At 43.4% G+C, this 17,928-nt stretch overlaps 1 protein-coding gene across 6 annotated transcripts in view; it reads right to left on the bottom strand.

Moving 5' to 3' along the window:
• Window positions 1–9,898: 9,898 nt before the first annotated feature.
• Window positions 9,899–17,928, bottom strand: part of CSE1L (chromosome segregation 1 like) — a 47,945-nt gene continuing 39,915 nt past the window's right edge. For 5 of the 6 annotated variants that reach the window (XM_077948400.1, XM_077948399.1, XM_077948403.1 and 2 more), the window contains 7 exons: window positions 17,716–17,924; window positions 16,633–16,730; window positions 16,453–16,538; window positions 15,357–15,438; window positions 12,887–13,033; window positions 12,202–12,433; window positions 10,267–10,507 (listed from right to left, as the gene is read on the bottom strand). In XM_077948400.1, coding sequence (XP_077804526.1) covers window positions 10,418–10,507; window positions 12,202–12,433; window positions 12,887–13,033; window positions 15,357–15,438; window positions 16,453–16,538; window positions 16,633–16,730; window positions 17,716–17,924 — 944 coding nt within the window. In that variant the 3' untranslated portion in view covers window positions 10,267–10,417. 6 annotated transcript variants of the gene reach the window in all.

The raw sequence follows: 17,928 nt of genomic DNA, 5'->3' as shown, positions 1-17,928 counted from the left end.
TTGTCTCTCTCTCTCTCTTGGATCCTACAGTCATCAGGGCAGACAAGCTTGGGACTCCCACATTGGCATTGTTTTTTTCAGAAAGTGGGTGGTGACTGCATTGTCATGACTTTGTCCTCACGGTCATTAAAGGGAAAATTTAATGGGTAATGGTTATTTCCTCATAGCTGTCTTTTCTTGAGTTTGTTGTTCTTGTATCATCATCCTCATTATTTTTTCCTAAAGTATCTTAATGCTAATCGTAGACAAAAACATTCACCTGTAAGTATTTTCACCTATAGCTGGGTGTTTTTCTGGTTCTTCAGGCCGCCTTAAGCCAGAGTAATGTGGCTAGGTTTAGAAACAAGTATCACTTTCGAATTTAGGTTTCCTCCTAGGGCTCACTGAGCTATTTTAGGTGGCTTTGCTGGGTGAATGCTCAGTGACAGACACTGAGCAGTCTGGATCCCTCCGGTTAGGAGGACACCTGGGATTGGTGTGATCAACAGGAAAAGATACTGGCCATTCCCAAAAGCATGATGCTGCTGCCTGCTTTTATAGGGATCAGTGTGAGTTCAGTAGAATAGGATCATCGCAGGAAGCAAACCTGAGGCCTGAGAGGTCTGGCTTTGTTTGCACGTAACATGTCAGAAGCATCCACTGGCCGGGCACGGTGGCTCATCCCTGTATTCCCAGCCTTTTGGGAAGCCACGGTGAGTGGACTGCTTGAGCCCAGGAGTTTGAAACCAGCCTGAGCAACATAGAGACCCCCTTCTCTACAAAACAAAAAACTAGCCCGGCATGGTATCATGGCAGTACTGTGGGCTTGGAGTCCTAGCTACTTGGGAGGCTGACGTGGAAGAATCACTTGAGCCCAAAGTCCAGGCTGCAGTGAGCTGAGATCATGCTACTGCAACTACAGCCTGGGTGTCAGAGACCCGGCCTCAATAAAAAGCAGTATTCATCACTACGTCTGGTTTAAGGGCTTAAATGTCTGTGTGCAAGTCTTAAAAACAAAACTTATTTGAAATTCCAAATCCATAGATACTGGATTTGTCACGCACTTAATCAGAGCAGGATTGGCAGAGGGAAGAGTGGAGGAGTTGGCCAATGTTCTTAAATAGGGCTTTTAAAGAGAGATGTTGTTTTAAGCAGCAATGGCTAACTCAGAGACAGGAGGTGGAGTTTGTTGAAGAGGCAGCAGAGCCGTTTTCTTGGATTTTTTGGTAAACCTTTCCTATGGTGCTGAGTTCTTGGAATGTGTTACTTTGTGTGCTGTACTGACGTGTTTAATGTATATATACAAGGCATGTAAGTATAGCATGTGAAACTAGGCTGTAGGACATTCTCCTCAGACTTTGTAATTTAAATGGCATCCCAATTTTCACTAGCAAAAACTGTAGGAGATTTGTACTGCTTTGTTATGTGCTTCTAACCTAAGTTTAATATTTAAAAAATGCATTCATCCGGCCGGGTGCAGTGGCTCACCTGCAGTCAGGAGTTCAAGACCACCAGCCTAGCCAACATGATGGAACCCCTTCTCTACTAAAAAGTAGCCGGGCGTGGTGGTGGGCACCTGTAATCCCAGCTACTGGGCAGGCAGAGGTTGCAGTGAACTGAGACTTCACCATGGCACTCCAGCCTTGGCGACAAGAGCGAAACTCTGTCTCAAAAACAACAACAAAAACCCCTTCATCCACACATTCTTTTACAGTCACTGAAACCTACAGACATCAGGTCTGCAATGGCAACAGTAAAGCAGTCTATGTATAGTAGTAATTTTGTTTTTTGAGACAGAGTTTCTCTCCTCCCCCAGGCTGGAGTGCAATGGCACAATCTCAGCTCACTGCAACTTCTGCCTCCCAGGTTCAAGCGATTCTCCTGCCTCAGCCTCCCGAGTAGCTATCATTACAGGTGCATGCCCTCATGCCAGGTTAATTTTGTATTTTTAGTAGAGACAGGATTTTATCATGTTGGCCAGACTGGTCTCAAACTCCTAGCCTCAGGTTAACACCCATCTTGGCCTCCCAAAGCGTGGGATTATAGGTGTGAGCCACCACGTCCAGTCAGTAATTTTTAAAATTATTTTTTGTTTGGGACTTTTTGGAGACAGGATCCCTGTCACCCAGGCTCAGACCAGTGTTATCACAGCTGACTGCAGCCTTGACTTCCCAAGCTCAGGCTGATCTTCCTGCCTCAGCCTACTCAGTAGCTGGGACTACAGGCATGTGCCATTATGCCCAGCTAATTATGAACTTTTTTTCATAGAGATGTAGTCTCACTGTGTACCCAGGCTGGTCTCAAACTCTTGAGGTCAAGCAATCCTCTCACCTTGGGCTCCTAGAGTGCTAGGAGGAGGCATGGGTCACTGTGCCTGGCCTACGATGGTTTTTTAATTTAAAAGTAATTTGGAAGTTGCCTACAAGCCCCGTATCCAATCATAATTTTTTTTTTTTTGAGACGGAGTCTTGCTCTGTCACCCAGGCTGGAGTGCAGTGGCCGGATCTCAGCTCACTGCAAGCTCCTCCTCTCGGGTTCGCGCAATTCTCCTGCCTCAGCCTCCCGAGTAGCTGGGACTACAGGCACCCGCCACTTCGCCCGGCTAGTTTTTTGTATTTTTTTTTTAGTAGAGACGGGGTTTCACCGTATTAGCCAGGATGGTCTCGATCTCCTGACCTCATGATCCGCCCGTCTCGGCCTCCCAAAGTGCTGGGATTACAGGCTTGAGCCACCGCGCCCGGCCTTTTTTTTTTTTTTTTTTTTTTGAGACGGAGTCTCGCTCTGTAGCCCGGGCTGGAGTGCAGTGGCCGGATCTCAGCTCACTGCAAGCTCCGCCTCCCAGGTTTATGCCATTCTCCTGCCTCAGCCTCCCGAGTAGCTGGGACTACAGGCGCCCGCCACCTCGCCCGGCTAGTTTTTTGTATTTTTTAGTAGAGACGGGGTTTCACGGTGTTCGCCAGGATGGTCTCGATCTCCTGACCTCGTGATCCGCCTGTCTCGGCCTCCCAAAGTGCTGGGATTACAGGCTTGAGCCACCGTGCCCGGCCCCAATCATAAATCTTAACGTGTCTTCCATCCTTCCCCAGGTAGCTCTATCACGACCTTACCTACAGTGCACACACTGGCTCCATCAGTTGTCAGGCGAGCTTTGAGGTGTGCCTGGAGCTCTGATTTTTGAGGTGTGCCTGGAGCTCTGATTTTGCTTGGTCCCCAGAGCTTGATGGGGCACAGGCAGGATCAGGTGACAGCCCCTTCTCTTCAGAGCTGGGCTGCTCCAGTCTGGCTGGTGGTTGTCCCCACTCCTTAGAATGCAGTAGCGGCTTCACTAGGAGTCTCTTTCTGACCCTGGATGGATTAGCAAGCAGCTGATGCCCCTTTCGAATAAGGATCTCTACTAAGGGTCTGTCAGCATCCTGTGTGTCACTTCTTCAGACTGTGTTCTTTGTAGGATTTGCCTTTTTCAGTCTATTTGTGATGGCTGCCAGAAGACCTCCCAAGGCAGATGGCCTGAGATTCTCTGTAGTTTGGAAGTCACTTGGCCCTTTTGCTGTGCTAACCTCTGATGGGTGTCTGCGCTGTATGCAGAGAATATGCGCACCTGGTGGGTGGTTGAAAATGTGCTGGCAACTTTGTAATGTGTGCCTGAAAATTCTGAGTCTTAGTAAGTTTCTTTCCTGGTTCCTTGGATTTATGAACAAGAAAAATGTAAACACGGTTGAAGGCTGAATCAGACTTCAGCTGAGAAAACCGGAAATGCTTAGAACTTTTGCAGCCCAGGGACCACACTATTTTTGGCCCAGCGAGGCCCACGGTTCCCGGGGTGATGATGCTCGGCCCCATGGGCCCTAATTACCACAGCTGATCTTTTTTCTGCCACCTCTTGCGCAAAAGCAAAGCTGCCAGAGTTTCAATCCCGGCTTTATCCAGCTGTGAGATTCGGTAAGTTTCTGTACTTCTCAGGAATAAAGAGTGTGAACCTGTTTGATTCTCAAATCAAAGCCTGCATGAATGGTATTTAGGCACTGTTTTGGGGTAGGGGTCATTGAGGGGAAAGAAGCAGCACACTAGAAAAACGAACTACTTAAGAACAACAAGGCTAATAGGCAAAAAGCAATGAATCAAGAAAACAAACATCATGTGGTATTCTAGGCTGAGCATATGTTTATCTCCTACAATGAGAGGCCATTAATGACAGCAAAGAGGAGGGGGAGGTCAGCAGCAGGGAGTTTCTGACACAGGAAAGTGGATACACATGAATCCTGAAAGGTGACCTTGCAAAGTGGAAGTCAGGGCCCTAAACACCAGCGGGACAGACCAGTAGGGATAGGAGCCCATCTGCCCAGGAACACCAGAATGGAGAGGCCCCAATGGGAGCCCTAGCAGCCTACCAAACCAAGAACTGTTTTGGTTCACGAGCCAGGACTGTAAAAAGAACATCCAGGGGCATGTAATACCCAGGATGACAAAGCTAATAAAAGTCCAGAAAAACCACCACGAGAAAGGATCCAAACACAAGTTAAAATGGGGAATGCCTTTGAGCAACTGATGAAATATGAGAGGCAAACTCTATTCCATTTGACCTTAACCTTATGAACATTCATTCTCTCTGGAGGGATGCAGAAGTCAAGACATGGGGAGGGGAAATGTAATCTTCGCACACTGCTTGACACAGCACTAAGCCCAGTTTACACTGTCATAAAAAGTATTCATCAGCTTCAGCTTTTAAAAGGGAACTACAGATAATGCACAGAAAACTGGAAACACCATCTCCTTTAACAATGTGAAAGTGAAAGCAGAACCCACCAGTTAGCAAGCCTGAGAGGCAGAGGGGTGGGGACATATCTTCGTTGTCAATGCTGAGGATTCAAGAGACATTGACAAAGATGATTAAATATTTTTAAAAAACAAAATGCTATTACAGATGCTCCTCAACTTATGATGGGGGTCACATCCTGATAAGCTCACCATAAACTGAAAATATCGTAAGTTAAAATGCATTTAACACACTTAACCGACCCACTATCCTAGTCTGTCCTACTTCAAACACGCTCAGAATGCTTACATTCACCTACAGTTGGGCAAAATCATCTAACACAAAGCCAATTTAATAATGAAGAGTTGAGGCCAAGCCAGTAATCCCAGCACTTTGGGAGAGTCAGGTAGGCGGCTCACTTGAGGTCAGGAGTTCGAGACCAGCCTGGCCAAGATGGTGAAACCCCATCGCTACTAAAAATACAAAAATTATCTGGGTGTGGTGGAGGGCATCTGTAATCCCAGCTACTTGAGAGGCTGAGGCAGGAGAATCGCTTGAAACCGGGAGGCGGAGGTTGCAGTGAGCCAAGATGGCGCCACTGCACCCCAGTCTAAGTGACAACGGCGAAACTATGTCCAAAAAAAGAAAAAAGTGTTGAATATTTCATGTATTGAATACTGAAGGTGAAAAACAGAATGGTCATATGGGTACTTTACAGTTTCTGCTGAGGATGTGTCACCTTCTTATCATAAAGTGAAAAAGCCCCTGGAACTTGCAACATTTGAAGCCAGGGACCACACTTTAAAACCTGGACGGTAGGAGTAGTAATGTAAACTAAATCCTTAATTTCATAGCAAGGGATTAACCGTTGTCTTAGGCCAGGTGCAGTGGCTCACGCCTGTAATCCCAGCATTTTGGGAGGCCAAGGTGGGTGGATTACCTGAGGTCAGGAGTTCGGGACCAGCCTGGCCAATGTGGTGAAACCCCATCTCTACTAAAAATACAAAAATTTGCTGGGCATAGTAGTGGGTGCCTGTAATCCCAGCTATTCATGAGGCTGAGGCAGGAGAATCATTTGACCGGGGCAGAGGCTGCAGTGAGCCAGAATCATGCCACTGCACTCCAGCCTGGGTGATGGAGAAAGACTCCATCTCAAAAAAAAAAAAAAAAAAAGACACCTATTAAGATGAATGTAATGGTGAAGAATTAAGGAAGAAACCCATAGGAGAACTATGGACAGCATTAGTTGCAAGTGGTGCCTCCAAGAGCGAAAGTAGGGGTAGGGTAGAAACTTGTTGCTCAGTTACAATCCCTGTTTATTATGACAATTTTACCACACGTGCTGGGTGCTGTGGCTCACGTCTGTAATCCAAGCACTTTGGGAGGCTAAGGTGGGAAGACTGCTTGAGGATAGAAGTTTGAGACCAGCGTGGGCAATGTAGCAAGGCGCTGTCTTTATTAAAAATAAGTAAACCCGGCTCAGCTGGACTTGGTGACTTATGCCTGTAATCCCAGCACTTCGGGCGGCCGAGGCAGGTGGATCATCTGAGGTCAGGAGTTTGAGACCAGCCTGACCAACATGGTGAAACCCCGCCTCTACTAAAAATACAAAAAATTAGCTGGGTGTGTGGTGCGCACCTGTAGTCCCAGCTACTTGGGAGGCTGAGACAGGAGAATCGCTTGAACCTGGGAGGTAGAGTTGCAGTGAGCCGAGATCGTGCCACTGCACTACAGCCTGGGTGGGAGAGTGAAACTCTGTCTCAAAAACAAACAAAAAAATAAAGTAAATTGGAAAGCAGCTATGCTTGTCACTGTACCACCAACGTGGCCAACATGATGAAACCCTGTCTCTACTAAAAATACAAAAATTAACCAGGCATGGTGGCAGGTGCCTGTAATCCCAGCTACTCAGAAGGCTGAGGCAGGAGAATTGCTTGAAACCTGGAGGCAGAGGTTGCAGCGAGCTGAGATTGCACCACTGTACTCCAGCCTGGGCAGGAGAGCGAGACTCCCTCTCAACAACAACAAAAAAGTTAAAGAAAAAAATGAATTTTACCACATGTATGTAATAGCTTGATTAAATGCCAATCTGATTATGCCTCAGAAGTAAGGAAAAAATACCATTTTTGCTTATCAAAATGGCAGCCAAAGAAATAATGCCCAGTGTAGGTAAAGGTGTGTTAAAGAAATTGACATGAACTTTGCACAAGAAAATTGGCTCAGTAATTCCACCTTCAGGAAATAAAGATTGATGCATAAAGATGTTCATCTCAAGTTGTCTACAAAATAAGAAAACCTCCAAGACATTCAACAATGGCTACAATTACATAATCTGGTAATGAAATATCCTAATGATAAATCACATATATCCACTGAATGTTTACCAAGTAACTACTGTTAAAAAAAAATTACAAAACTATATACAGAATGATCTCAAATGAACCAAAATGCTTAATGTAGGTTGGAATATGAATGATTTTTAATTTTTAAATATTTTTTCTGTATTTTCCAAGTTTCCCACAAAGAAAATACATTTAAAATAAAAACTCAGTGGCCAGGTGCAGTGGCTCACGCCTGTACTCCCAGCACTTTGGGAGGCTGAGGCAGGCGGATCACTTGAGGTCAGGAGTTTGAGACCAGCCTAACAAACATGGTGAAACCTTGTCTCTACTAAAAATACACAAGTTAACTGGGCGTGGTTGTGCGTACCTATAATTCCAGCTACTCGGGGCTTAGGCAGGAGAATCACTTGAAACCAGGAGGCGGAGGTTGCAGTGAGCCAAGATCACGCCACTGCACTCCAGCCTGGGCTGAGCAAGAATCCGTCTCAAAAAAATAAATACATAAAAATAATTTTAAAACTCAGTTATTTAAAAATCAGCTTGTTAAAAGACATGATTGAATACCATGGAGAATGAACGGACCTAGCTCTGATGAGAAACTTGGCAATACTTCCCTTCTGTAAAAACATCCTGGGGTGTGGGTGGGGCCCCCCATGCCCGGGCTCTTCCCCACAAAGCCTTCTCACCTCCCAGGGATGCAGCACGTTGGCAAGTGTGCTCCCTAACAAACGCTTCTCCCAGCCAAGTCCTCCGCTCCCCCCGCAGCTTTTCCTGATGCGTGCTTACTCTGCATAAGTTCTCTGCTTGAGTACTCTACATGCACCATCTCATTCTTAACAACCACCTTGAAGGTGAGTAATACGCTCATTTTTCAGAAGAGGAAAATAAAGGCATAGAGGTCAAATGGTTTGCTCAAGATCACAGTGGTGTGCATCACCACTGAGCTACAGTCACTAAGGCTTGTGAAAGAACCACTCCAGCAGTTTCTGTCCACCATGTCCTAAAATCTTTAAAGCCAGATATAAAAACTGTCTTGGATGATTGAATAAGCAACTTCAGTAGAAGGCATTTAAAAAAAATGGTAATTAATGAACTGTGGTAAAGTAAGTAAATGTACTAGTCTTGCTGTTCAGTAACTATTTTAAAAGGCACACCATCTACTACTCAGCCTTTTGAACTGAAGAAGGAAAACGTCTGGAACACGATCTGAGTTTAATATGCTGAATCAAGCAGCCTCCAGAACGGTATCTGCTGGGCACTGACTCACTGTTCACAAGCAGCTTCAGCAAGAGCGAAGCCAAATACTTAAGGAGCTCACGTGAGTGAAAAACATACAGAAACCATCACCAGCAATTCCCTGTTGTCCATCCCAGACTTTCCACATAAGTTGTTTGTGGCTTAAAAATGGATTCCAGTAATATCTCAGTATCTCCACCAACGACCACTTAAGCCAAAGTAATAATGTAAAATGTAGTATTCCCATTACTGTGTCAAAACCAACGACAACAACAAAGCACTTAAATGAGTAGATGGTTCATAAGATAGCTTGAAATTTCTCACGCAACATTACAGAAACAACAAGTGGCCGGGCACAGTGGCTCAAGCCTTTAATCCCAGCACTTTGGGAGGTCGAGGCAGGCAGATCACGAGGTCAGGAGTTCAAGACCAGCCTGGCCAACATGGTGAAACCCCGTCTCTACTAAAAATACAAAAATTAGCCAGGCATGGTAGTGTGTGCCTGTAATCCCAGCCGCTCAGGAGGCCGAGGCAGGAGAATTGCTTGAACCTGGGAGGTGGAGGTTGCGATCAGCTGAGATCATGCCACTGCACTCCAGCCTGGGCAACAGAGACTCTCTCAAAAAAAAAAAAAAAAAAAAGTAAGAAAAACCATTCGAGTGAAGTGCCTAAAATTAAAGATATCACCGGGCGCGGTGGCTCACGCCTGTAATCCCAACACTTTGGGAGGCTGAGGCGGGTGGATCATGAGGTCAGGAGTTCGAGACTAGCCTGACCAACATGGTGAAACCCCATCTCTACTAAAAATACAAAAATTAGCTGGGTGTGGTGGCGGATACCTGTAATCCCAGCTACTTGAGAGGCTGAGGCAAGGTAATTGCTCAAACCTGGGAGATGGAGGTTGCAGTGAGCTGAGATTGTGCCACTGCACTCCAGCCTGGTCAGCAGAATAAGACTCCATCTTGAGGGGGGAGTGAGGGTTATTGATAACTCCTGTGAGAAATCACTTGAGCTGGAAGACGAAAGTTCCAGTTTACACTGAATGGACAATGAACAATTCCAGCATAAATAAACTGTGCCTCACAAAATTTAGATACTGATTCTTCATTCCTCAAAAACGAATGCTATACAATTCCATAGGCCAGGCCAAGGGAGGGAGCCAGTGCAACCAACCTCACCAGGCATCCTTGCCAGATCCACCACTGGACGACATGGTTCTAAGGTGTCTGGGTTTGGAAAGTTCCAAGTAACCTCCACTCTCCAGGAAAGAGCAGAGATGAAAGAGATCAAACATCCACAGTCTCAAGTACTCTCAACCACCACCCCATTAAGCCAGGCAGAGCATTTCTCCCAGAGGAGTCACCTACCCAAAACTCACACTGCCACCTAGGAACTGCTATAGAAAATTCTAGTAAATAAGTCCCAAATCTATATTAATGCCCCTCCCCCCATATTAAAAAAGACTAAATAATCTGAGTTTATATGATTTAGAAATTAGGATTTTATAGAGTCCAGGAAAGGAAAAGGGAGAAATTTAAAGAAATTCTTCATGTTTACAAAAGCATGAGAGAGCACCGAAAACCTGTCCTTAAGATGTTCTTAGGTACATATTTTAGGATTTTTATTGCTGGTTAGAGATTTAAAACTATGAAATGTGCACTGCTTGGCAAGTAACACAAGTAATTCTTTACTCACATTTCCAATAAAAGCGTAAAGAAACAGACAAAAAATATAAAGGACAAGAGAAATACAAATAGCAACAGCTTCAAAACAAAAGGATTTAGTAACAGAAAGTCTCCACAGTGTCCGTCAAAATTTAAGATTATCCAAACCGTGCAAATATTCAACGCAAACCAGTGCCATACACTGAACTATTAATACTTGTCCCTTGAAGTTGCAAACTAGAAGCCACCCACATAAATGTATGATCACACAAACCAACTAATTTGCTCAAGGTTCAGGTTAAAGCAACATTTAATATCCTTTACAAGATGGAATTTGTGACAAGTTCAAAAGGAAAACTTGCTTTGTTTTAATGCAGCTGTGCTCAGATGTCTGTGATTTCCTGGGAAACCCATCTGGGTTTAGCCAATTAGAAAAATGCATTTTAAAGCAGTGTCACACTGGCTGCCTGAAGGTACCCTTGGAGATACTGGAGCGCTTCTGCATTCAGGCTGGTGCTCACCATTGACGGAACCTACAAGAGATGGGAAACAAACACTGGCTGTTGGAGATCTTGGTGCACCAATACAAACCCCATCTTCCACGGGAAAGCTGCCACAGCTCTGGGAAGAGCAGCCAATCATTAATCACCATCCAAAGATTCTCCAGAAACTCAACTGCTTTAATGCCTTCAAAAACAGGTCTAAAGAATAGATCCATAAGGAATTACTATTATTAGGTGTGATAGTGGTATTGTGGTTAATTAAAAAGTCCTTACTGGTTAATGATGGAGAATGAGGTACTTACAGGTGAAACGATATGATGTCTAAGACTTGCTCAATACAGAGAATAAAAGGAGAAACAAATGAAACAAAACTGGCAAGATACTGGTAATTATTGAAGCTGGGTACATGCAGGCTTCATTCTGCTCTTTCTATGTATGTTTGAAAGTCTCCGTAATAATACAATGAAAAAATATATATACATATATATATATACACACACCACACACACACGTTTTTTAAGAAACAGGACCTCGCTCTGTTGCCCAGGCTGGATTGCAGTGGCACCATAATAGCTTACTGCAGCCCTGGCTTCCCAAAGCACTAGGACTACAGGCATAAATCAGTGTGTCTGGCTTGAAAAATATATATTTTATCAGGTAACATGTAAGAACTCTATAATAAGTGCTGACAAAATGCAACTATACAGCCATTATTAGGTTTATGCCGTGATCTATTAATTTCTGAGTATGCTGCAATTAAAAAAAAAAAAACTGTGGCCAGGCTCACACTTGTAATCCCAGCACTTTGGGAGGCTGAAGGAGAAGGATGGCTTGAGCCCAGGAGTTTGAGACCAACCTGGACAACACAGGGAGACCCTGTCTCCATAAAAAAATAAAAAATTAGCTGGGTACAGTAGGTCCTAGCTACTTGGAAGGCTGAGAGGCAGGAGGATCACTTGAACCTGGGAGGTTGAGGCTGCAGTGAGCCATAATTGTACCACTACATTCCAGCCTGGATAAGAGAGGGACCCTGTCTCAAAAATAAATAAATAAATAAAATAAAAGTGAAAAAATGGTACCACATTTTAATAACAGATGGAGTACTTCGATCTGGGAAATAAACACATTTCTAATGAAGGGATTTTTCCTCCTTTGTTCTCACTCCTAAATCCATTCACTTAAAATATATTTGTAGGCCGGGCGCGGTGGCTCAAGCCTGTAATCCCAGCACTTTGGGAGGCCGAGATGGGCGGATCACGAGGTCAGGAGATCGAGACCATCCTGGCTGACACGGTGAAACCCCGTCTCTACTAAAAAATACAAAAAAACTAGCCGGGCGAGGTGGCGGGCGCCTGTAGTCCCAGCTACTCAGGAGGCTGAGGCAGGAGAATGGCGTGAACCCAGGAGGCAGAGCTTGCAGTGAGCCTAGATCATGCCACTGCACTCCAGCCTGGGCGGCAGAGCGAGACTCTGTCTCAAAAAAAAAAAAAAAAAAAAAAAAAAAAAAAAAAAATATATATATATATATATATATATATATATATATTTGTAGTACATAATACAAGAAAAAAAGGGGCTCAGTGTTTTTAATTAAAGAAAATAAGCTTGCTGTAACTCAATGAGATTTAGTTTTATTATGCCCACCAATGAAAACAGACACCAGAACAACTACTATCCTTTTGCCCTCCCATTAAAGTCTTCATTTATCACAGAGTAGAACTTACCCTTCCTGGACAGGCGGTAGACAACTTGTGAAGTGACTGTGCCAGGTGAATTTTGGGGTTGTTCACCATTTGACCTACAGGATCATGCTCTTTTTTCCCAGCAAATGCCAACTGTGAGAAGGCAGTCTGATATCCTGGTGTATCTTCTATGTCAATAAAATGTTCCTCATCAGGAATGGTATCATCTTCGGGTAACTCAAAAAGGCCAATCAAAGACTGTAATAATGGAGTCCTGGATTGGATGGAAGAAAGCAAGAGATAAAAAGGTCAAGAAAATACCCTGAAGACTTAAAAGCAGCAATTACTCAGAGACACAAAATTACAGACTCATAGTCTCAAGAAAAAGGGACCTTTGAAATTAAGATGGTTCTTTTCTTGGCTTATTCAGTTCTTCCCCTTAAAGATAAGTCAGTTTAGTTGGGCTTCTGTCATAAAACTGTCTTAGAGATAACCTAGATCAGACTCCTAAAGGGGTCCATGAATCCCCCTGAAAAAGAACCAGGAAACAAGATCATTCTAGGCCCAGAAGGATCCAGAAATCATGTCTTGGAATTGATGGTAGCTTGTGGATAAGCTGAGATCAGACCAAAATTCTCTTGGCCCCCAAGAGACTAAGCTTTGTTAATTTTGCAGTCATATGGGAAGGAAGCTATAACTTACAAAAACATTAAAACGAAGTTCTTACCACAGCTTGGTATACTCAGTGTCCATCATTGGGGGACATTCTGTTAGTAATTTGGTTATGCCAACCGCACAGATCTTTTTCTCTACGTTTCCAGATACTTTCTGAATTTCAGGAATAATAATTTTTTCCAAAACCATTCCAAACATTCTATTAAAGCAAAATAAATCCACTCAATATTAGACCATCACTATAATGAAATAGTAAAATAGATGTTATTTACACTCAGTTACTTCTTATGAATATAATAAATTACTAAATAACAAGACTGCTGTTTTTGATCAGCTGAAGAGACTGAAAGTCAAAACATAAAAAAATCCCATCACACCTCTACCCTGAAGCCAAATGCCATAATCTTTTTTTTGTTTTTGAGACGGAGTTTCGCTCCTGTTGCCCAGGCTAGAGTGGAACGGTACGATCTCAGCTCACTACAATTTCCACCTCTGGGGTTCAAGCAATTCACCTGCCTCAGCCCCCTGAGTAGTTGGGATTACAGGCGCCTACCACCATGCCCGGCGGATTTTTTGTATTTTTAGTAGAGATGGGGTTTCACCATGTTGGCCAGGCTGATCTCGAACTCCTGACCTCAAGTGATCCACCTGCCTCAGCCTCCCAAAGTGCTGGGATTATAGGCGTGAGTCACCATTCCTAGACCTCTCTGCTTTTTTCTTTAAAAATTACACCTGGCGGCCGGGCGCGGTGGCTCAAGCCTGTAATCCCAGCACTTTGGGAGGCTGAGGCGGGTGGATCACGAGGTCAGGAGATCGAGACTATCCTGGCTAACACGGTGAAACCCCGTCTCTACTAAAAATACAAAAAAAAAACTAGCCAGGCGTGGTGGCGGGCGCCTGTAGTCTCAGCTACTCAGGAGGCTGAGGCGGGAGAATGGCATGAACCCGGGAGGCGGAGCTTGCAGTGAGCCGAGATCACGCCACTGCACTCCAGCCTGGGAGACACAGCGAGACTCCGTCTCAAAAAAAAAAAAAAAAAAAAAAAAATTACACCTGGCCAGTCTCAAACAAAACAAAACAAAACAAAACAAAGGCAGAGAGGAGCAAAGAATGAAAAAAGAATCACCCATCATCCCACCACCCAGAAACAACTAGTTTTAACATTTTTGGGTTATAAGCTTCCCAACTGTCTTTGCTTACATACCTGCAGGTATATAAATGCTAATGGCTGTTTAAAATAATTTGGCCAATCATTCTATGTTGTTGCAAACATGCTAGAAGTGAAGCTTTCCACAATTCTAAATGATGCAAAATCCTCAGTTTATGTGTTAATAGAATCAATTATTTGAAGTGGAAATATGGCTCAAAGAGTATGGCAATTCTAATGCTCTGGATAAAAAGTCCTTATGTTTTGCTTTCCAGAAAGATCATGCTAATTCAGGCTCCCACTAGCAGTGCATGAGATTTCCTCAAAATCCCCTACTGCCGGAAGCCATGTTTTCTGGTCTGCTTTCCAGAGTAATTCATTTTTTAGTCAATGTAGAATTTTTGAGACATAACTGAGGTACAGTGATCTAACCGTCTCCAAAGAAATTTTCCCTAATAGTTGTTCTTTTTATTTTCGTTATAATTGTTTTATTCCCTAATGGGAAATGCCACCTAGATACATTCTTTGCATATCTAACAGATAAGTCAAAAACAAAGTTTTATTGGTCCTAAGTATTTCTCATTTGAAAAATTCTGCTGTGTTTGCATTAGTAGTACATATACTAAAATTGGAACAATATGGAGAAGATTAGCATGATTTTTTTAAAAAGGGGGAAGGAAAATTCTGCTGTTAGGGTTTTTTTGGTTTTTAAATTATACTTTAAGTTCTAGAGTACATGTACTCAACGTGCAGGTTTGTTACATATGTATACATGTGCCAAGGTGGTTTGCGGTACCCATTAACTCATCATTTACATTACTTATTTCTCCTAATGCTATCCCTCCCCCTGCCCCCCACCTCATGACAGGCCCCAGAGTGTGATGTTCCCCGCCCTGTGTCCAAGTGTTCTCACTGTTCGATTCTCACCTATGAGTGAGAACATGTGGTGTTTTCTGCTGTTAGTTTGAATAAGGCAGGCTCCTGGAGACAACACTGACCATTTAACATAATACAGAACACTGGCTGTGGAGAATGCCAGCGTGTAGAGGGGCCTCTAACTAGAGGATTAGAACAATGATTCCAGGATGTTTTTTCTTTTTTTGCGATGGGGTCTCACTATATTGCCCAGGCCGGTCTCAAACTCCTGAGCTAAATCCTCCCTCCTTAGCCTCCCAGAGTGCTGGGATTACGAGCGTGAGCCGGGCCAGGACTACTTTTTCTTTACACCCAATACCTAAGAATATTTTGAAAACCACAGATACTATCTCCATACCAAGAACCACAACGTCATCTATAAGACAGAGATACTGATTTGTACTAAAAAAAAAAAGTCAAAACATTGTCTTCCTTTAAAAAATAATAAAAACAAACTTACTTTGGTTGTATACCATCAAATATTTCTTGTAGTGCTAGTGCCCCATATTTTATGCAATACAAATTAATAAAGACTAAAAAACCTGTTGAAAGAAGATGCAGAATATCAACACAGAGAACTCACACACTGAACTGGTAATTGAGAAGTCTGCAAAATAAACCAATGCATAATCATTAACATCCAAAGGCTGTGGCGTCAATACTTGCCTTCTAATAAATACAAACTTGCCTTTCTATCCTAGACCTTTACATGCCATCTCTCTTTGATTTATATTTCCTTATATCATTCTCTCTATTGAAAAAATGTTTTGGTATCCAACCATAAACCAACCTCTGGAACACAATATGACTGACACTAAATGTTTGGAGAACACAAACATCTTAAACTATTTTCTTTTTTCTTGTGAGAAGGTTTCACCCTGTCACCTAGGCTGGGTGCAATAGGGTGATCACAGCTCACGCAGCCTTAACTTTCCAGGCTCAAGGGATCCTCCCACCTCTGCCTCCTGAGTAGCTGGGACTATAGGCACACACCACCATGCTTGGCTATTTTGCAGAGACAGGGTCTTACCATGTTGCCCAGGCTGGTCTTTAACTCCTGGGCTCAAGGAATACTCCCACTTTCACCTCCCAAAGTACTGGGATTACAGATGAGAGCCACCGCACCAGGCCCTTAAAATATATATATTTTTTTGAAACAGGGTCTCACTCTATCACCCAGGATGGAGTACAGTGGGTATGATCTTGGCTCACTGCAGCCTCAACCTCTGGGACTCAAGTGATCCTCCCACCTCAGCCTCCCAAGCAGCTGGGACTACAGGCACATGCCACCATGCCTGGCTAATTTTTTTGCACTTTTCGTAGGGACAGGGTTTCGCCATGTTGCCCAGGCTGGTCTTGAACTCCTGACCTCAGGTGATCCGCCTCACTTGGCCACCCAAAGTGCTGCAATTACAGGCGTGAACCTCCACACGTGGCCAAGTATTTTTTGCATAAAGTTTAAAATGGATAAAAAGTTTATCTGCAACCATAAAGTCTAAGAGTTTTAGCTACTTTCTTTCATTACTTCTGCAGAACATCCAGATGATTTTACTTACTCTTGATAAACTTGGTTGTTTTGGAATTCTGAAGTCTCTGGAATAGCAGAATGAAGATTTGTTTCCTATATTGGTCAACTGATTCACTAAAGAATTTAAAAAAATCAACAATATAAATTCAGCACTTTTCTGAGCACCTAACAAAATTTCTGAATAAATGCACAAAGCAGTCATACTCACGGAGGCATGTGCTCTATTATACTGTTTAGAAGATAAAAACCTTGGTGGTCATTTGCTTTGGATGCAATCAGCTTCTGAAAGACTCCTAGTAACCCAGGCTGTAAGAAATGAGATCCAAGAGCAAATGGTTAACCAACAGGAATAATTATTCAAAAAGTTAAACATGATGTGTGTCTTAAAACAGAGTTCATACCGTAATAATCTAATTATCCTTTTCTCTTTAATTATTTCTGGAACATATGGGGAAAAATTCCTCCCACATAGCTATTAATTTTTTTTTTTTTTGAGATGGAGTTTCACTCCTGTTGCCCAGGCTGGAGTGCAATGGGGTGATCTTGGCTCACTGCCTCTGCTTCCCAGGTTCAAATGATTCTCCTGCCTCAGCCTCCCAAGTATCTGGGATTACAGGCACGCGCCACCACACCCAGCTAATTTTTATTTTTAGTAGAGACAGGGTTTCACCATGTTGGCCAGGCTGGTCTTGAACTGACCTCGGGTGATGTGCCCACCTCAGTCTCCCAAAGTGCTGAGATTACAGGTGTGAGCCAGCACGCCTGACCAAAGTTAAGTTCTTAAAATCAACCTGTTTGGCTCTGTTTTTACAATTTTCCATCATGGATATAAATAACTAAAGGATATAGAATTCTAATAAAACATACCATAACATTTTCTAGGAATTATTTCCCTTATTATTACATTTTTTTAAGAGACAGGGTCTAGCTCTGTTGCCCAGGATGGAGTGCAATGGTGAGATCATGGCTCACTGCAGCCTCAAACTCCTGAGCTCAAGCAACCCTCTCACCTTAGCCCTCCAAGTAGATGGGACCACAGGCATGCTCCACTGTGTCCAGCTAATTAAAAAGCTTTTTTTTCTTTGTAGAGATGGGTCTCACCATGTTGCTCAGGCTGGTCTTAAACTCCTTGGCTCAAGGGATCCTTCCACTAGAGGCTTCCAAAGTGGTGGGCTTGAGCCATTGCCCCCAGCCTTAAATTTATTTTAAATAAAAAAATTCCAAACATCTGCCATCCCCAGTTTCTCCAAGCTACTTTATAAAATTACAATTATACCAAAACCTGACTCACAATTTTGTCAGCTGCAGCACTTGCTATTGTGTTTGAACCACGTTCTAAGAATGCTTGGAGAAGCCTCACTAGAGCAGGAATATTTCCTGTTCTTTCCCAAAGCACTGGCTGAAGGAGATGAGGAAATAAGGCCATATAGGAAGACGGGATGTCATTTTTGTGTGTTTCCAGAAGCAAAGACATCACTTGAAAGACGTATGGAATAAATTCTGT

Source organism: Macaca mulatta, chromosome 10 (assembly GCF_049350105.2).
Source record: "Macaca mulatta isolate MMU2019108-1 chromosome 10, T2T-MMU8v2.0, whole genome shotgun sequence".
NCBI lineage: Eukaryota > Metazoa > Chordata > Mammalia > Primates > Cercopithecidae > Macaca > Macaca mulatta.
The sequence above is the reverse complement of the archived record's forward strand: the minus strand, read 5'-3'. Positions and strand labels throughout refer to the sequence as shown.